Genomic DNA, 21648 nt, shown 5'->3' with positions numbered 1-21648 from the left:
AGGAACACCGCATGAGATGGTCCGGGGGCTAGAGGAAAAGCCATTTGAGGAGATGAAGTGCAGGCGGTGTGAGACGTACGATCTGAACCAATCAAGGACAGCGCCGTGGAAGTTGAGGTGAGAGGAGAAGCGGTGGATGAGGATAGAGCGGTCTACGGTGTCAAAAGCAGCAGAGAGGTCAAGGAGGACAAGGAGGCAGAGGGAGCTCTGGTTGCAGATGAACAGAATGTCATTTGTCACTTTGACCAGGGAGGTTTCTGTGCTATGGGTGGAAGCGCAATTGGAGAGGTTCGAGAAGGGAGTGGCGGGAGAGGAAGGAGCGAAGCTGAGAAGCAACAACTCATTCCAGGAACTTGGAGAGGAAGGGGAGGTTGGAGATGGGGAGGTAGTTAGAGAGTAGAGAAGGGTCCATGGAGGGTTTTTTAAGGATAGGAATGATGACAGTGGTTTTTAAAGGAGGGAAGGGAGGGGGCGAGGTGGAGGGACTGTGGGGTGGAGTTCCAGAAGGTGGGGGCAGAGATGCTGAAGGCCCGCCCACCAATGGTGGGGCAGACAAGGCAGGGGATGTGTAGCAGACCGGAGTACATATTTGAGTTCAATGTGTGATTTTTCTGCATCAAAGAAACATTTGGCACATATTAATGATTTGCAGATGTTGTCACCAGCAAATTCTTGTATTTTAAATTCTGTAGGTAAATATTTTTACTCCTTGCAATTATACCAACTTCACTGTCAGAGATCTGATGTCGAACTAAGAAAGTAAATTAAATTTTTTAATAGAAAACAAGAAATATTCAAGACTACTGTCGGGTCTTATGGTATAACTGAATACAACAACAACAACAAAATTAGATTTGCAGATCGCCTTTCACATCGGGAGGACGTCCCAAGGCGCTGGACAGTCAGGGGTCAGGACCCGAGCATGGGGGAGTGGTGGAGGAGGGGTGAGGGAAGGCAGAGAAGTGGGAGGGCGACTGAAGGCACGATCGAGGAAGAGGGTCTTGAGACCGGCCTTGAAGGAGGCAAGGAAGGAAGCGAGGCAAAGAGACTGTGGGATGGAGTTCCAGAGTGTGGGGGCAGAAAGGCTGAAAGCCTTGAAAATGAGGACGGCCACCGATTGTAGGGTAGGGCGAGGATGGGAGTGATGGGGTCACGGAGCCTGGTGCGCGAGACTACATGAGCTGCAGAGTTTTGGATGATCTGCAGCTTGTGAAGGGAAGAGTTGGGAAGGCCGATGAGGTGGGAGTTTCCATAATGGAGCTTTGATATGACGAATGCGTGGTTGAGGGTTTCAGCAGCCTGAGGGGTGAGGCATTGGCGATCGTGGTGGTAGGCAGTGCCAGTCATGGCGCGGATGTGGGGGAGATAGGGCAGTTCAGGGTCAAACAAGACACCCTGGGTCCTGACTGGCTTAGTGAGGTTGAGTGTGCAGCCGTGGAGGCTGATGCTGCCAGCACCCGAGGTGCGGAGGCGCTTGCGCCAGCCAATCAGGAGGGCATCGGTCTTGCTGAGGTTCAGTTGGAGAAAATTGTCCCTCGTCCAGGACTTGATGTCGGAAAGGCAGTCGGTCAGGACGCCAGTAGTCCTGGAGTTGAGGGTGGAGGCAGAGAGATAGAGTTGGGTGTCATCCGCATACATGTGGAAATTTACCCCATGTCTGCGGATGATGTCACCAAGGGGGAGCACGTAGAGGATGAAGAGGAGGGGACCGAGGACAGAGCCCTGAGGAACGCCCCACAAGACGGTGCAGGGGCTGGAGGAGAAGCTGTTTGCAGAGACGAAGTGGAGGTGGTGTGAAAAGTAGGAACTGAACCAATCAAGGACAGAACCTTGAAGGTTGAGGTGGGAGGAGATGCGGTGGAGGAGGATTAAGTGGTCCACAATATCAAAGGCGGCAGAGAGGTCGAAAAGGACGAGGAGGCAGAGGGAGCCCTGGTCACACATGGTCAGTATGTCATTTGTGACCTTGACCAGAGCAGTTTCCATTCTGTGGGCAGCACGGAAACCCGATTGGAGGGGCTCATGCAGGGAGTGGGAGGAGAGGAAAGAGCGAAGCTGGGAGGCGACATCTCTCTCAAGGACCTTAGGTAGAAAAGGGAGTTGGGAGATGGGCTGGTAGCTGGATAGCTGTGATGGGTCAACGGATGGTTTCTTCAAGATGGGGGTGTTTTGAAGGGGGTAGGACCAGTGCCAGATGACAGGGATGTCGGCGAATAGTGGGGCAAGGAGGTGGAGCTGGAATTTAAGGAGAGTGATGGACCTGGGGTCCAGGGAGCAGGTGGTGGGCTTCATGGAGGATATGGTGGTGATGACAGAGGAGGGAGTGACAAGTTCAAAGGTGTGGAAGGAGGGATGGGTAGTGGTCGGAGTGTGTGGGGGAGTAGGGAGGGAGTGGAAGTTGGGAGAGCAGTGGCAGCTGAGCAGATTTCCTCGATTTTGGACTCAAGTAAGTCCAGCATTTCCTCGCAGTGAGAGTCAGAGGAAAGAATCTGCGAGGTGTGGCGGAGAGGACGGAGGAACCGGTTGGTGGTAGAGAACAGGAGCCTGGCGTTGCCCTTCGCCTCCAGAATTAACCTGGAGTAGAAGGATGATTTGGCCGAGGTGAGAGCGGAGCGGTAGGTTTTGATGTGGTCCAGCCAGATGTGCCGGTGGAACGTTAGGCCAGATTTGGGATCCAATAAATTCCCCATTTGGGAATTCTAAAGCTGAATTTACACTAGAACTCTTTCATAATAATAATCCTTGCATTTGATGTAGCGCTTTTCACGTCGGGAGGACGTCCCAAAGCGCTTCACAGAACACACTGTAAAGTGAATTGACTGTATATTTGTGGGCGAACGCGGCAGCCAATTGCGCACAGCAATGTCCCACAAACAGTCGTAGATTGAAAATGACCAATTTATTATTGGGTTTTTTTTGGAGGGATTATTATTAGGTGTGTGGAGTAAGGAAACTTGCCCAAGGTTTCGCCCTCTGCCTGGAATTGAACTCAGGTCTCTCACTTGCAAAGCGAGTGCTCTAACCACTGAGCTACAGGACTCCACCTTTCATAATACAATTGTGGAGTTATTTAGTAACCAATGCTAATTTTTAATATTTGCTTCAAATATAAGGAGTTTTAGCTCAACTAGATGAAGATGTAATTAAATTCATTAATTACAAAAATAGTCACTGCATTTGACACTTATTACATATGAAGTGCTTTGAGATGTCTTCAAGTCATAAATAAGTTGCAGTCCCCTTAATACTGCCATACCGTTACAATAACACTCTGTAATCTAAATTAAAACATATTTTCTAGTATATCTTGTCTTAAAGCCATCGGGATTATTACTCAATTTTGAATCCCACAGACTTTAGCAATGTAGACTTGTTAAAAACGATGGAAAAAGTCACCACAGAGACTTGTCATTGTTTTGAGTTAAATGGCATCTAATTCTGAATAGCTTTACAAAGGTCAGACTACTTCAGAATTAATAACATGGAAAATGAAAGTCTTAGTGAGAGGGAAGTAAATCAAGGGAACAAACATGAAGAGGTCATCAGCATAGGCTGAGCTTCAATGTGATATTGTTCTAAATGGTAACACAAAGAACATCTCAAATAAAACACTGTTTACTGTTTCTTTGTATTAAGAGGAGTCTGAGGCCCTTGATACAGTGGAGCTTGTGTATAAATCCCCCCCTCCATCATAAAGGCTCCAAATTAAAAAAAATTCTGACAGGGTTGACTAGTTAATAGTTGAAGACAACACCCCACTACCCAAGATGCCACGGATCTGCTTACAATCTTGATTCTAATCCCTTAAATCAAACAATTGCTGTAATAATAATAATCCTTGCATTTGATGTAGCGCATTATCACTTTGTTGAGACGTCTCGAAGTGCATTACAGAATATATTGTAAAGTGAATTGACTGAAAATGTTGTGGGCAAAATGCAGCAGCCAATTGCACACAGCAGTGTCCCACAAACAGTCATTTATTATAATTGTTATAATAATAATAATCCTTGCATTTGATATAGCAGTTTGCACGTCTTCTAGACGTCTCAAAGCGCTTCACAGAATATACTGTAAAGTGAATTGACCGTATATATGTGGGCGAAACGCGGCAGCCAACTGCGCACAGCAGTGTCCCCACAAACAGTCGTGGATTGAAAATGACCAATTTATTATTGTTTTGGAGGGATTATTATTAGGCGTTTGGAGTAAGAAAACTTGCCCAAGGTTTCGCCCTGCCTTGTGTGGTGCACATCCACAGATATGAAGAGACATTAAGGGACCATGTTGTAAGGAGGCACACACACGGTCAAGATGCCTGCCTTGACATCATTCCAATTCTTCTTTTGCACATGTATAAAGTTTAGTTTGAGCGAAAAATGTTTCCCATGGACACACAGACCGAGAATCCTGAGTGAGCACAAGGGACGAATGTACGAGAGACAGGGTAAGAGTGCGAATGGATGAGGTAATAGATAGAGGAAAGGACGAAAGAATGTTCGTGAGAGAGAAGAGTGAATTACGTACTAGGAGATGTAAGAGAAACAAAAACAGTCTCATTGAAAGGGAAGGAGGACTGAGGAGAGGAAAAGTCAGAGTGACTCACTCTCCTTGATCGGTGTTCAGCACATCTATAATGTATATAAAGGATTCTATAAAATCAAAGTTGTTCAGGTGGAGAAGCAACAAGTGAGTGTTACAGAGAGTGCAAGAAAGTCTGACGAGAAAGAGTGACATACAGATAAAGCCCACAGTGAGATGGGGATGACAGGGAGACAAAAGGAATTGAGGGAGAGAAAAGCACAAAGACAAACAGAACATGGACTCATTCACAAAGTAGTTATTAATGTAGATGGGAATAATAGTGAGCAGCAATGTTATGCTGGTAACACAGAATGGGCTCTTCAGCACCTTCAGTGTACCAATGTGTTAGGCAAGTATATAATGGATAACAACATGTGCAGAAATACTCTGACTTTTGAAGGAAGGCAGTGCAGCTAACTTGACTGGTATGGTTAATGTTGTGTGTTGCATTACTCACACGAGCAGGTTAGGATCACAAAGGTATCAGGTTCTAAACATCCTGCATTGAGCTGTCAGCGTCCTGTAGCTCAGTGGTTAGAGCACTCGCTTTGCAAGCGAGACCCGGGTTCAATCCCAGGCAGAGGGCAAAACCTTGGGCAAGTTTCCTTACTGCACACAGAGCCTAATAATAATCCCTCCAAAACCAATAATAAATTGGTCATTTTCAATCCACGACTGTTTGTGGGACATTGCTGTGCGCAATTGGCTGCCGCGTTCGCCCACAAATATACAGTCAATTCACTTTACAGTGTGTTCTGTGAAGCGCTTCAGGACGTCCTCCCGACGTGAACAGCGCTATATCAAATGCAAGGATTATTATTATTATTGAGGGTGGAACAAGACGTGGAGGTTCCATGCTGACTGGATGACGTGTAGAGCGCATCCATCGAGTGATCAATAGTGACGATAGTTTGGTGATGGAGCCCAGTGTCCAGTTCTGAGAAACTGGAAAGTTGGCCACGTTTATAATGCGGCACATTTGGATCCACTCGCTCTGACCCAGACCTCCCCCCGACCGCCATGAGAGGGGGTCTCGACAACCGTCCGTCTCTCGGGGCCGCCGGGACCCTCGAGGTGGAGGAGGCTGATTTGGTGGAGTTCGCCGGTCGCGGCTCCTGACTGAACAAGTGCACCCCCGTCGATGCAACGGTTCTTTTTAACTCAGATGAGGAATTTCGCTGAAAAGCGCCGGGAAAGAGATGCACGAGGGCTCCTTCTCTCTCGTTTTTTAAAAAAAAAGCCAAGCGCGCGGGTTGGCGTCGCCCTGGTTACCGCGCGCTGCCCGCGGGGTGGTTTGCCGCGCGCGGTAACCAGGGCGGCGGTAACCAGGGCGACGCCAACCGCCTCGAACCGCCCGCGGCCAACGGTCCTCGGCGGGACGGCGCGCGGGGTGGGGCGGGGCGGGGCCGAGCGGCGCCTCCCTCAGGGGAAGATGAAGGGTCACGTATACCTCAGGCACAGGCCGCAGTCCTCGCCCGCAGCCGGAGGGAAGCCGCCCCCTCAGAGAAAGGTAACGGCTTTGTCCGAGAGCGAAACCCCCGCTGAGAATCCCGCGCGGCGGCATTGCCGCTCGACACCCATCGCCATCGCGCTCGCGGCTGCCATCGTGAAAGCTTAATGGGAAGAAGGGGCTGCAGGTCACACCGCTGGGGCCACCATTCCCAATTCAACCCAACCTCTTCCCAGCTGAGCCTCGCCCAAGCCTTGCCATCCAACTACATCCACATTACCTCTGCCCCCCAACCACCAACACCAGATCCCCATTACCTCTGCCCTCCCCCCGACACCAGATCCCCATTAACTGCCCTCCAACGCCAGATCCCCATTACCTCTGCCCTCCAACACCAGATCCCCATTAACTACTCTCCAACACCAGATCCCCATTAACTACTCTCCAACACCAGATCCCCATTAACTGCCCTCCAACACCAGATCCCCATTAACTGCCCTCCAACACCAGATCCCCATTAACTGCTCTCCAACACCAGATCCCCATTAACTGCCCTCCAACCCCAGATTCCCATTACCTCTGCCCCCCCCAACCACCAAATCCCCATTACCTCTGCAGCCCCCAAGCACCAACACCAGATCCCGATGAAATTTCTTCCAATTAAACCCAATCTGCCTCCAGCTAACCCTACCCCACAAACTACACCATCCACCCATATCCCCATTTAAACCTGACCTGTGCACAGCTAAATCAACCCAATCCAAACAGGTTCCCTATTAATCTAACTCCCAACCAGAATTCCTAGTTAAATCCAAACCATCCAAGTTGCTAGATAATTATAACTGGTTCCAAGCAGGAATCTTTATGGGAACCTTTGCAGTGAGGGAAACCTTTAACCTAATATAGGAGTCCTGGAGCTCAGTGGTCAGAGCACTCGCCTTGCAAGTGAGAGACCTAGTTTCGATTCCTGGCAGGACGATACCTTGGGCAAGTTTCCTTACTGCACATGCCTGATAATAATCCCTCAAGAAAAAAGCACAATAAAATTGGTCAGTTCAATCCACGACTGTTTGCGGGACACTGCTGTGTGCAATTGGCTGCCGCGTTTTGCCCACAAACATAGTCAATTCACTTTACAGTATATTCTGTGAAGCGCTTTGAGACGTCTAGAAGATGTGAAAAGCACTGTATCAAATGCAAGGATTATTATTAACCTCAAAACAAAAAAGAAAATCCCACAGTAGTTGGCAAACCCACTGGGTTTTTTTCAGTCTTGCACTCTTCCCCAGACTGCCAAGGGTTGGTTACATGACAAAAGTTTAGCTTTACTGATCCACAATTTTTAAAACCCACTTTTGTACAAAAAAATAGTTGTTTTGTGTAAATGACCACAAGAACCTACAGGGATGTATTGAAAAAAACTGCTTTTCTTCTTTCCACCCCAGCCCAAAGCAGTCTCCAAAGTTGTCCATGTAGGAGGTCTTGTGCAACTAATGTCTTCCATTTTACACAGAGGATTTACTAACCACATCATTACTCAGTATCCGGTTTAAGGCTTGCTTTTTGCATTTATTAGAATAAAATGCAGTCTTCATCTTCAAACCCACTCAAGTTCTAAATCAATTGTTTTTCAGTACAATTCTTTTTAGATTTTTCATGTTAACCATTTTTCTTTGCTGTCCAGATAAAACTCAGTTTTGACTAGTATTAAAAGCGTGTTCCTTTCTGGGATTTATAGTTTATTTCGAACCTGAGAGGTGCGCTTACCCACAGACCAAGCAGGAAGCATAATTTGAGGTTTATCTTTAAATTTACAATTGAATTAAACCTTAATTATGGTGTGATATTTCACTGACCATTAGTGCATTTTCGTCTAAGGAAAAAAACTGATTTTTTATGACCAATAGTCTATAGAAATAGTGAAGTGGATAATAGACATTAATTACCTGGGTCATGAGAAAATGAACGTCAAGCAATTTAACAAAAGAATGCTGCCTCGTACAAGTTTCTGTTTGCGGCAGCAAATTATATCAACAACTAACCTAAACTATTTTAAGATTTAAAGGACTTTGGAAAGCCTTCTGAATTAACCTTTAGAATTTAATTTCAATAGGATGTTGAATTGAAAATCACAGGTCTGTTCCTCAATTTAAATCATGTTTGATTGTGTTTAAATATATTTTACTGAGAGCATTCTTATCTCTTCTCAAGCCAAATTATAGATATACCAATCGATCCACTAATATAGAAATGGAAATAGCAAATAATCTTTGACCATCAATACTCTTGTCAAATAAATTTATTATATTGAGTAGCACCAAAAGCTCTCTCATGGATAATTTGGGTTAAAATGTACTTGTACTCCCAACAAAGAGTTTTTGCTAAATGCAAGATACTGCAGATGCTGGAAATCCGAAACAAAAGCAGAAGTTGCTGGGAACACTCAGCAGATCAGGCAGCATCTATAGAGAAAGGAAAGTGAGTCAACGTTTCGGGTCCACGACCTTTTGTCAGAAGTAGTTTTTGTTGTTAGTCCTTAATCCTTTTTCAAAAAAAATTTTTTATTTACAAAACAGCAAAAGTAAAATGTCATCGTGAGCCTTTTATTCTAGCTATTTTGGGACAAATGCTCTGCAGTATAAGGGCAACACAAGTAATTATATCTTTACAAGTGATATTCTAACCAGTTTTCACATGGGAACTAAAAGTCCATTGAAATATTTATTTTTTCACCAGTATTTTGAAACAGATTCTGCTGTGTAACCATTTTTTCTTGATGTTATTCTACACTACAGTCATTAATCTCTGACTTTCAGAGCTTCCAACTATTGTGTTTGTTTTGGACTTTTTTAAATAGTTTGTCAGATACTTTTGTGTTTACGATCCAAATCACAAACCTCAGTTGATCTGGAAGAGTGAATATTCTGACACTTTCTACATATCTATATGAATTCACAAAAATGATTTAAAGATGGTTCACTTTGTGACAGTATTATTCCTGATGCCATCTTGGTTACAAGATTGGTTGACAGAGGCCACTTCAATATCACATGTTCAGGTGTGTTTGGAAGCAGCTTCAAATAGTAACTAGTAAGCTTCAAATCAGTGTTGGGTGCATCTCAGTAGAATATACAGCAACACCCAGTTTAAACTTTAATCAATTCAGATTGTCCACATGGGCATTCAGGTCAGTTCTAACCCCTATTGTTTGTGTTGTGGGAATGGTTTCACAGCACACTTCCATCAAATTGTAGGTGGTGCTCAGAGAATGTCACAGTCTATGATGGGCATCAAAAATATCAATTCATTCTCAGAGTTGAGGGTCCATTATGCAATATTTTTGTAACTTAATACATGTTCTCTCCTTTCAATAGGATTTATTTCAATCTTATGAAAGGTATCTGCATACTTCGGAGAAAATCAAGCCAACTGCTCAGAAGAACAAATATGAACCAAACAAATTCCCAAATATGTGTGTACACAAACTACTTGTAAACCCATTTGAACTAAATTGCACGACTGTAAAAGCATGGTAAGTCAATCAATAAAACATGGTGCAAGATATGATTCATATTTACAAGTGGAGAATTCACTGGTGACATGGTGTTTAAAATGATAATGTTTTGTAATACAATTTTAGTTATCTCAGACTTAATGGGCAAAATCTGAAGCTTATTTACAGAGCCCTCACTTCTAATTTCTTAACTACAGTTTAACACTTAGCAGTAAATATAATAAAAAATATAATCCTTGCATTCAATATGGTGCCTTATCACATCTTCGAGACGTCTCAAAGTGCTTCACAGAATCCTCTAAAGCTCTAACAGACAAATCAAAGGAAGGCTGTTAACTTGTTACTTCCTGTGTTGATCTGCTCTTTGCCTTGGCAAGTGGGTATTTACATTATGTAAGCTTCCAGAAGTGGACCACAGACTGCTTAAGCCTGGCCTTCAGCTTCATGTGAGAAAGTGCATGGCCAAAGCACAACAGTTCCTCTTGGCAACACAGAGAACAAGAACATGGGAATAGTCCCAAACCTATATTCTCTCACTCTGCTGTGGAGGCATAGTGTCACCAAAGATCATACTTCCAACCAAACATCTGCAGATGTAGTCATTTTGCAAGAGTTGCCTGCACAGACAGATGTTTAAAAGCTTGCCCAGCTTCCAATGAATTGTTACAGGCTATTCATTACTACTTGTCTAGTAGAAAATAACTAAACTGGATGCAGTCTTCCTCATGACTAGCTAGATTCTAGCTGGATGAATAGATGAAAGTTCATTTGTTCTCTAAGATTTTTCTCGAAGCTCCATCTAGCAGCCAAGCATTCACAAGAGCAGCATTTGTCGTGACATGGGAGAAGTCCAGTGCACCCTCTCAGCTCAAATTAATGTATTCAAGGTATAAAAACTGGTGATGGGATAAAAAAAATATTAAGCTCCAAAATAAATTTACTTTATTCATTGATTTCTTTCTGCATTAATTAAGTGGCTGTGAACCTTCTATTGGTCAATTAAAGAAGAGCAGAACTAATCAGACTTGGCGTCCAAAGTCAACAATCAGAAAATATATTGTTTCAAACGCAAAAGCGAGATTGCCTGCTGAGATCATAGAGCCATGCATTACAGGTAATAGTGAATCATTCATTTTAATTGTACACAGAATATTCTGTTAAAGTTACAGCAAATTGTGCAATTAAGAATTGAATCAAAGGTTTAGAAACTTTTCAGTATACTTTTGATTCATACCTATGAATATATAGAAGACCCTTTAAATATTCTATCACAGCCCAATTACACAAGCAGAAGAACATGTAATTTCCATTCAGGTCTGAGCTTGAGTCAAATTCACATTCCTTTAGAAAAACAATCTTTACATTTGGTACAGCACTTTATCTCAAAGTGCTTCCCAAAGTGAGTGTAATAGGTCAGTGGGCAAATTTTACTACCTTGATTAGGGCATTATGTAGAGCACGGAACAGATTACTTGCTGTCTAAGCACCAGTGAAAAGCTGTTTTTTCAGTGAATGGTAGAGGAAAGTTATACTAGTAATTTCCTCCCCCATCTTCGTACTCCATTGTTATACTATTTGACATCCCTATGTTACAAAATGGTACTGGTATTAAACTTCAGACTTTAAGTTGATGCTTTGATAAGACACTAATAATAATCCTTGCATTTGATATAGTACTTTATCACGTCGTCAAGATGTCTCAAAACACTTCACAGGATTGTAAAGTGGATTGACTGTACTTTCTGGGCAAAATTAGCAGCCAGTTTGCACACTACAAAATCCCACAAACAGCCATGGAGTGAGTGACCAATTTTAATTGGGGGATTTGTTGGCCATGACACCGGGAGAAACTCCCTTCTCTTTTTGAATAACGCCTTTTAACGCCCACGTGAACAGGCAGACAGGACCTCGGTTTAACGTTTCATCCGAAGCGTGGCACCTCTGAAAATGCAACACGCCCCCAGCACTGCACTGGAGGGTCATCTTAGATTAAGTGATTCCAAGTCCCATTGTGGAACTATATCAAGTACAAGGATTATTATTTGTTAAGAATTATGACAGAAAAAGAAGTGGGACTGAATGGGTAGTTCTTTCAGAGACGTGATGGACCAATTGGCCTCCTATCCTGTGAATCCTATAATTCTAAGAAGCAGCCTATAAAATGTGAAGCAAATTATTTTTAATGAAAAATTGTGGACATAATTTATCGCAGTGATGAGGATGGTTTGTCCTTGGTTTGATTTTCTATGGGGACTTAGTATCAGCTCTGCAGATAGTATGTTGCTGCGTTAATAATCACGCAAATATCACAACCAATATAATGTAATGGTGAACAAACTGTTGACTTTGATTCTCTTGTGGTTAAGTACTTTTGGCAATTTTTAAAAAAAAACACACACACTGTGTGGTATAGTGGCATAAAGCCCAGTAAAACACCTGTTTTTATCGCGTTTACAATTTGAAATTCCTTGCCATCCCAGTTTCCATGAGGAATTATTCTGTGGAACATACTACATAAACTCATGCCTTTCTCATCAGTGGTATTCTCCCACGATATTGTGCTGGGAGTTGCCAGCAGTAATACGAGATGAGTAAAAATGTAATACTTTCTCACTAAACCCAGCCATGTGTGGTTTTCCATATATGGCAAGTTTGTACAGTGGAAACTCACTATGCAGTTCTGTAGCTTAGTGGTTAGAGCATTCGCCCCGCAAGCGAGAGGACCTGGATTCGATTCCCGGGCAGGGCGAAACTTTGGGCAAGTTTCCTTATTCTACACACCTCTGTTCACCTAGCAGTAAGTAGGAACCTGGTTGTTAGTCAATTGGTGTATTACTTTTCTGGGGGTAATCCTTCAAAAAAAATAATAATAATAAATTGGTCACTCAATTCAAGAATGTTTGTGGGACACTGCTGTGCGCAATGGCTGCTACGTTTCGCCCACAAAATATACAATCAATTTACTTTAAGTACATTCTGTGAAGCGCTTTGAGATGTCTCGAAGACGTGATAAGGTGCTATGTCAAATGCAAAGATTATTATTATTACAAAGGATTGGAAATAGACCAATCTATTTCCCCTCTTTCTTGAGTTTGGGATTTTGGCCAATATCATTTTCAAATAAAAAACGACTGAGAGTGGCTTGAATGGTGAGATGCCTTTCTTACTGATGGATCCACATGTTAAGGTTCAGTTGTATCTCCCTAAAGTACCCCTGAATGATAATTAACAGTTTATTAGCATCAATGATCCAACTTCTGAACATTTATTATTAATAATAATAATCCTTGCATTTGATTATAGTGCCTCATCACATCGTCGAGACGTATCAAAGCACTTCAAAGGATATATTGTAAAATGTTTGTATTTTGTGGGCAAAACGTAATGTATTCAGTTCTGAAACTGATCATATTCAAAATAACTTTTCACAAATAAATGAGGTCATTCTAACACGAGGTGAACTAAATGTAAATTAATTGTATCTGATAATATGGCCAGATCGTGTTGGACAAAGAATGGATTGATAATAACAACTTGCATTTATATAGCTGGCCTCGTGCAGGGTAGCGTCCCAGAGCTCTTGACACTAGTAGAGCACATCACTGAGCTGCGGGAGGTGACCCTAGGCACGTTTGAAGAGGAAGGTCATCAGACGCAAACTGAAGACTGGGAAGGAAGATGCAAGGTGGAGTGAAAGAGGAAGAGTGTTCCAGAGTTTCAGGATGTAGTGGCTGAAGGCATGGCCAGCGATAGTGGAACGGAGGGCACAAGGGACATGCAGGAGGCTAAAGCCAGTTGAATGAAGATGGCGGGTAGTAGGTTGGAGAGGTAGGGAGGTGCCAGGTTATGAAGGGATTTGAAACGAGTGTGAGGATCTTGAAATCGATCCGTTCGGGGATAGAAAGCTAGTAGAGCCTGGCTAGAACTGGTTTGATGGAGCTACGGAGTTTAGAACACCAGTTCTAGCCAGGCTCAGAAGATACATTTCTTCAACGTAGATTTTGTCTATTGCCTACCAATGATAACAAGTTTATTTCCTTTTTATCCTTTTAAAGTTTCCTTCCTTTGTTGTGCATCTCTTCCCCTCCCCTCACCCCTCTCCCCATATAGCATTAGGAACAAAGTGTGACCTTCAGAAGAGACCCCAAAGTGCAACGTCTTCATGCCACAGATCCATAAAGAAAGAGCTTGAAACCATTCACGATGCCCTGCTGAATTCAGACAGTGAGCTTGAGAAACTGATTGAAGAGATCCTTGATAATGAAAACATAAAAGGTAGATTCACTGGTTTCCTAAGTTAAAATGCAACTAGTTCTAGATCAGATACATAAAAACAGAAACCTCACATCATCCTCCATTATTTTATCAAAGAGGCTGTGGTTCTGAGCGTTAATACTCAATTCATTGTTCATAGGGATGATGGTAAAAGACTTTATCCATACAGATCAAGTCACTGATTATATTTTTACGGAAGAACCACTGCCAGTTAAAACACTTGATGGAAGCAAGACCCCAAGCTATTTAGCTGCTTTCCCTGCCTCACAGACGCAGGAGAATTCCCGAGAGACTCTTCACTTGTACCTACCTACACAGAAATCTCTGGATAAAGATGAAGTCATAGCTGCCTGGTAAATCAACTTTACAGGACATTTCTTTTCAATCAATCTGTACTGATTCAGTTCTTTAAACCTTCCTCACTAAAATAATTTATTTAAACCCTAAACTAGGGTAAGCTACGATAATGTAATGTAGTGCACATTGTTCTTTTGTGTACCATCTTCCGCATATTCTATAACAATCTTTGAGACATAGATGATGTCTCAAACAATTTTTCTTCTTCCACTTTATGGTTTTCAGGTTCAGAAATATTAGAGAGCAATCAGCTCAGCCTCCCATTCTTTACATCTCCCAAAACGCAGCAACCTTCAGTGAAGAGGGCAGACAAGCCTCCTGGCACCACCTCCACCAGTGCTGTTGTCAACAGTTTACCAGGAGGTAATCAAAGTGGCCTGAGATTATTTGCTCAGTTTAATTTCTGTCAGGAATCAAATGGCCACCATTTCTCGAAACAAAATACAAGCTGGAAACAAATGTATTGGTGTAATCAATGCACAAAAAATCACCAACCTGCTCCGTAAGATCTATTGAGGCCATTCTGTCATCTCATTTACTATATACCGCTCTATAGTAAAGCTTGGTGATTTGTCTGGGATTGATAAAACTCTGCTTGGAGAGATTTTTGCATTTGACTTGAAAGGTTGCAAATTGATTTTGGGGGATTTTTAAACTTAAGTTGAGGTTTCTAGTTTTTTTACCTAAACTGAAAATTGTTCACAATATTCTGCAATAGCAGGAAGGTAATATTACTAGTGTAAAACAAGCTATGTGGCCATCTCAGCCTTGGTTTTTCAGATTGTCCTTTTCAGGCTGCAGTGGTTTTGTTAAAAGAACTGAGTGTTTTTCAAGTCCCTGTGGAAGATGTTCTTGGAGTCGCTATCCACTCCAACCCTAACCTTGCCAATTGATGGAGTATTCTCTTCAGTGGCTCAAGTGTTTGTTTGGACTTTGTTGCTATGTAATACCATCTGCTCTTTGCAGGTGTTTGTGATCATCTCCACACTCTCCAAGCATTTGTTTAAGACAATATTTTCCTGAAAGTGGGAGGGTAACGAGACTGCTGGTTGATAGAGCTTCCAAATGTGACAAAAGAATACAGTAGTGTATTCTTGGTTGCCAAGTACCTAACAATAACTGCATAACCCAAAAGAGAAAAAAAGACCACACACATCCTCGATAAAGTGATAATCCCAGGTGATCACTGACAAGTAACTCTTCAAAAGTACTCTTCTACAGAAAAATAAGTACAAGCAAATGTGCAGGAACCAGAGAAATCGCACTTAAAATATTATCAACTGGTAAGACAGTTATCATAATCAGACCCGTTGCAAACTACTGTATTACCTATTACAAGGGAGATATTGATCAGCTTGTTTTAGTTTCAGCACCAAAAACTTGCTCCATCAGGTGTCCATTAATGAATGGATATTATAACAATAGTAAAACTACATTTATAATAATAATATTTGCATTTGGTACAGCGCTTTATCACATCGGAAGGATGTCTCAAAGCTCCTCATGGGAATTATTGTGAAATTAAGTGACTGTGTATTTGTAGGCAAATGCGGCAGCAGAATTACGCACAACAACGTCTCACAAACAGCCATGGAGTGAGTGACCAATTTTGTTTGGGAGACTTTTGGCAAGGACACTGAGCAAGAAAGAGAAACTCCCTTCTCTTTTTGAATAGTGCCACAGGATCTTTAACATCCACCTGAACAGGCAGACAGGATCTCAGTTTAATGTTTCATCCAAAGGACAGCAGCTCCAACAATGCAACCCCACCTAAGCACCCCCGCGCTTTAGATCCATTGTCAAACAGACAGGCTCAAGATTAATGAGTGCAGTCACATAGAAAAGCTGCCAAGATGGATTACCAGTCATCCTCTGAGGGAAGCATCCTCCAACATATCAATAGATCGCCTTGTTGTCCTCCTGCCTTTCCATTAATCCCACATGGGAGGATAAGAAAGTGGATTCCTATGAATTTAGAATGTGAAGTACTGACGGACGAGGTAGTGAGGAATCACGGTGTGGAAATGTCAGTTGACCAAAGACAATGCCATTAATGTGAGGAAAGTGAGCTCAGGCTCCATGCTGCATAGGATTGAAACACTAAAGTCAGCCATTAGAAAGAGAAAAGTTTTTACAGCTCTCATAGGGTGGCCAGCCTGCATACCCCATTGCTCTGTTAGGAAACAGGGATTGCAAAATCCTTAGCAAAAAATAATATAGAATGCAACAGCCGAGTCAGCAAACATCAAACATCCCAACTTCTAAGTAAGGTCACCTCCACTTTGTTGCTGCATGTTTAAAATAAATAAAAATAATAAGTTGGGCAGTCAATCCACAGACGCCCAAATTATTATTTTTATTTATTTTAAAATTTTGGGCTAACTATATACACGCATTAGTATTGGAACCCATAGTGTGATGTCTGATGAGGAATAAGTGGAAGAAATTGTTGACAGGTTACACAGTATAGATCACACAGGCATTGATTCCTCCAACTAAAGCAGCAGATTTTATAACCTTTGCTGGATTTTCCGGTCAGCTGTCTGACAATTCCATTCATTATTAAATCCATTCTGTTTGTTGCAAGTAAATATTCTTTCTGGGAGAAACACATTTCAGCACAGAACAATGTCATTTGGTCTGTTGTGTAGGTGCCACTGCAACCTGTATTATCATATATAATAATCCTTACATTTAATACAACTCCTGTAACTGAAACATCTGAAAGTGCTACCTGTAAATTGTAGCAACTATTTGTAAGCAAACAGAATGGAAATCCTTAGCTTTTACAACAACGAGATTACATTTGTATAGCGCCTTTCATGTTGGGAGGACGTCCCATATTATTTTGCAACAGTAACAGATTTGACTGAATAGCAACCCTTCAAATATATATGTACCAATAAAATATTAGAAATAAGGTGAATAGTGGGGACAGGGGGGAAAGAAATCTGATATTGAGAAATCTTTGTTTTTATTTATCACAGGCAACCACTTCAAGATGAGGATCCACATAGTTCTGGAGTATCTATTAATCACTTAAAGAATGTACAAAACTATTCTCAGAACGTTTTTGAAACAAGTGGAAGGATTAAGAAGGAAACGACTGCCAATCTTGCTAACCTACTGAAGATTGAGAAAATTCCCTCGAGATCTCACCCAGCGACCAAACAGAGAAGAACAGCAAGTGCAAAGAAGCACGTACACACCACCAAGGTTAATCTGCACTTCGAATATCCCCAAAATAATCTATACGAAAGACCAGTACGACCATTCAAGCATAACTCGATCAAGAACTCAGAAGTCGACTTAACCTTATATGACTTGGAGCTGGAATGAGACAATGGTCACAAATTACAAGATGAAGAATCAGCTGCCAATGCAAAGTCAAGTTCTGATTCTCATCAGTACATTGTCCATGTTACTGACAGACGGGCATCAGAGAGAAAACAAACATACCTGAAGAATTCAGCCCAGAAACTGCTTAGAAAAACCTTGGGATCTTGAACAAATATTTATATTGTCCCAGGGCAAAACTGACTTTTACACAAACCACCACACAAAAAGGCTGAGTGATTTTAGTATTTGTATGCAGTTTTCAAATTCAAGATTAAAGTAGAAACAGTTGTAATAATCCTTGGATTTGATGTAGCGCCTTATCACGTCTTCGAGGCATCTCGGGAATATAATGTAAAGTAAATTGTCTGTATTTTGTGGACCAACGCGGCAACCAATTGCACACAGCAGTGTCCCACAAAGAATGGTGGATTGAATGACCAAATTATTTTTTTCAAGGTTTATTACCCCTGGTAAAGAGATCCATCAATCGACTAACAACTGGGTTCCTACTTAGAAACACAGATTCTGAAGCAGATCGTTTGTAAATATAAATCACCTTTATTTTACCTGATTGTATGCAGTGACTAAACAGAACTGAACTTTGCAAACTCCTGAACTAGATTAGTTTCATCAGAATGTACCAGCAAAGGTGTGATAGAGGTGTATTCTGGCAAATCAACAGGTATATGAAAGAGAGACTTGAAGGGGTATGGGGAAAAGGCAGGGCAGTGGGACTGAAGTGATCTTGCTCTGTGAGCCGGATCGGACTTCATTAGCTGAATGGCCTTCTCCTATGCTGTAGCGTTCTCGGTTAGATAATATTGTCCCCTCTCCCCATGATGAGCCACGCCAGCGGGCTAACCATAGCTCGCTGACCCCCTGGCACACACCCACTGTTCGCTCTTAGTTTTGGCATGCGTACTTTGGCTGCCGCCACCGACCTGAGCTTCCCCATAATGCCACCACCCCTGTCCTCTACCCTCCACTACTCCCGCTCGGCTCTCCTCTCCCACTGTCCTCCCCAACTCCTATCTCTGCTCGACCGTCCCACTGCCTTCTTCTGCTCCAGCCTGCGAATCCTCCATCAAGCCCTCCGTGGGAGTCGCCATTGGCTGTCCAACAGCAGCCACTCTGACTACCCTATCCCCCATTCTCGCCACAACAACAACAACAACAACAAGATTCCATTTATAAAGCGCCTTTCACGTCAGGAGGACGTCCCAAGGCGCTGCACAGTTGGGTCATGACCCGAGCAGGTGGGAAATGGTCAGGGTGAGGGGAGGGAAGGGAGGGAGCAAGGAGGGGGGAAATGGTCAGGGTGAGGGGAGGGAAGGGAGGGAGCGAGGAGGGGGAAGAGAGTTGAGAGGGGAGCTGAAGGCGCGGTCAAAGAGAAGGCACAAGACTCACCGGTCCCCAATCATGGGGGCAACCTCTCCTCCCTGATCCACATCCTCACCCTCCTCGTCAGTCCCCACCCCCCGCCTCTCGCCCCTCACATTCCGTCACCAGAATGTCCCCTCCGCATCACCCTACAAAATGTCCGCTCCCTCTCCAACAAAACACTCACCATCCAAGACCTCATCCTCCACGAAAACATCAACATTCTTGCCCTCACTGAAAACTGGATCACTCCGGGTGACACCCGATAGAGGCCAAGCCACCCGGCTACACCTTCCATCATAGCCCACGACCTAACCGCTGTGGTGGTGGTGTGGCTCTCATCTCCCAGTCCCTGCTCGGCCTATCCCCTTACTCCTCTGGAACTTTCCCCTCCTTTGAGCACCTTACCCTTTATCACCCCTTCAACCTATCCCTCAAAATTCTCCTTATCCACCCTCCCCCACCTTCATCCCTGACATCTCCACCTTCCCATCTTCCCTCTCTCTCTGCTCTGAATGCCTCATACTTGGTGATTTCAACCTTCATTTCACCCCCTCCTGCTCTATCTCTACTGACTTTTCCTCCCTTATCTCCTCACTCAATCTTTCCCTCCACATCCACTCTGCCACCCAAGTCCGCGGTCACCCTCTCGACAACAACAACAAAATGACATTTATAGAGCACCTTTCATGTTGGGAGGAAATCCCAAAGCACTGCTGAGTGTTTTGGAGAGGGTGCGGACATTTTGTAGGCCGACCTGGTGATCACTCGGGGCCTCATCGTCTCGGACCTCACCATCATCGACAAAGCGATTTTGGACCATCACTTCATCTCCCTTAACTCCTCAATCCCTCTCCCCATGCCACCCAACCCACCTCCATCTCCTACCGCCCCAGGAAAAAAATCTCCCCTCCTGCTCAGCTGCTTTGGAGTCATCTGAACTCCTTCCCCTCTGGACACCCTCCCGCAATGACCTATCTTCCTCAGTCACTCTTCTCCTCAGCCCCTCTCATCCATTCTCGATTCACTTGTTTCCCTCTCCTGCCGAACCGTCTCCTATTCATGTAAGTCACCATGGTATACCAGCCACCTCTGCTCCCTTAAAGCACAGGTGCATGCCGCTGAGCACCCCTGGCTTAAATCAAACCTCACGGTCCATCGGCAGATCTGGCTGGACCATATCAAATACTACTGCTCCACCCTTGCTTCCACCAAACTGTTGTTCTACTCCAAGACAATCTTGGAGACTAAGAACAATCTCAGACTCCTCTGCTCCATCACGAACCGGCTCCTCCACCCACCCTCTCATTGTTATCCAACGCCTCTCCTCTCACCTCAACTTTCACGGCACTGTCCTTGACTGGTTCACATTGTACCTCTTACACCGCCACCACTTCATCTCCACAAATGGCTTTTTCTCTAGCCCCCGGACCATCTCAGGCGGTGTTCCTCAGGGCTCTGTCCTTGGTCCCCTCCTCTTCAGTATCTATATGCTGCCTCTTGGTGACATCATCCGCAGACATGGTGTCAACTTCCACAGGTATGCAAATTACACCCAACTCTACCTTTCTGTCTCCACCCTTGACTCCAGGACCCACTGCTGTCCTGACAGAATGTCTGTCAGACATCGTCCTGGATAAGAAATAACTTTCTTCAGTTAAACGTCAACAAAACCGAGGCTCCTGATTGGCTCTGTCAGCGCCTCCTCACCTCAGGCGCTGACACCATCACCATCCATGGTTGCACACTCCACCTTGTTAAGCCAGTCTGGAACCTTGGGGTCTAGTTTGACCTTCAACTATCCTTTCTACCCCACATCTGACTCGCTCTGCCTTCCCCCACCTCAGCAACATCTCCCAACTCTGCCATTGTCTCACACCGCAGGCCACCGAAACTCACACACATCTTCATTACATCGAGGCTCGACTATGCAAACTCATTGCTTGTTGTCTTCCCCAACCCCTCCCTCCATAGGCTGCAGATCATCCAAAACTCTGCCCCCTGCGTCCTCTCCTGCACTAGGCTCCACGACCTTATTACCTCCATCCTTGCCCTCCTCCACTGGCTTCCACAGAGGATAAGTTCAAGATCCTGGTCCTCACCTTCAAAGCCCTCTATGGTCTTGCTCCCCACTACCTCTGCGACCTCCTAACCCCCTACCATCCTGCTCGCTGCCTCCGTTCAGCGGGCTCTGGCCTGCTTCACGTCCCCCACCTCGCTCGCTCTTCTATTGGCGGGCGGGTATTCCACCACTCTGCCCCCACCCTCTGGAATTCCATCCTGCAGTACCACCACCTCGCCCCCTTTCTTGCCACCTTCAAGACCCATCTCAAGACTCTCCTCTTCGTGCTTTCGATCTCCCTGCTTCCCCCCCTGCCCTCCACCCTCCCCAATCCCAAATTCAGGTCCATAACTCTGTCTGTCCAGTGTCTTGGGATGTCCTCTCAACGTGAAAGGCACTTTACAAATGTAATTTTGTTGTTGTTTCTAAAGTAGGGTGAAGAGATAGGTATTTTTGAAAGGAAGAGGCAAGAGCGAGACAGTGGGATTTGGGAAGAGGGTTCCAGAGGGTGTGTTTCAAAGCTCCCGTTGTCCGCTGGCTGGCTGGGGAGCGTGCAATGGTTGTCGATAAATTGGACACTTCAGTTCCTCTTTAAACAACAATCCAAATTAAGGAAATTAATAAAATAAGAAGTTAAGAAATATCCTCTTTCCAGGTGATTCTCGTACCATTACTGAATAGTCCGAG

General features: G+C 43.9%; 1 protein-coding gene across 2 annotated transcripts; it reads left to right on the top strand.

Annotated features, from left to right (window-relative positions):
• The first annotated feature begins 5992 nt into the window (after positions 1–5992).
• LOC103187701 lies at positions 5993–17797 on the top strand. 2 transcript variants are annotated; one of them, XM_007907320.2, is made up of 7 exons: positions 5993–6094; positions 9409–9566; positions 10523–10662; positions 13659–13823; positions 13963–14176; positions 14406–14543; positions 17168–17797. In XM_007907320.2, exons 1-7 carry the CDS (start codon positions 6017–6019, stop codon positions 17517–17519), a joined length of 1245 nt encoding a protein of 414 aa, XP_007905511.2. In that variant the 5' UTR covers positions 5993–6016; the 3' UTR covers positions 17520–17797. The 2 variants fall into 2 exon arrangements, with proteins under 2 accessions (XP_007905511.2, XP_007905512.2); XM_007907321.2 differs by lacking the exon at positions 14406–14543.
• The last annotated feature ends 3851 nt before the right edge of the window (positions 17798–21648 follow it).

The sequence above is a fragment of the Callorhinchus milii genome, unplaced genomic scaffold (assembly GCF_018977255.1).
Source record: "Callorhinchus milii isolate IMCB2004 unplaced genomic scaffold, IMCB_Cmil_1.0 Scaffold8, whole genome shotgun sequence".
NCBI lineage: Eukaryota > Metazoa > Chordata > Chondrichthyes > Chimaeriformes > Callorhinchidae > Callorhinchus > Callorhinchus milii.
This window is presented reverse-complemented; position numbering and strand designations above follow the sequence as displayed.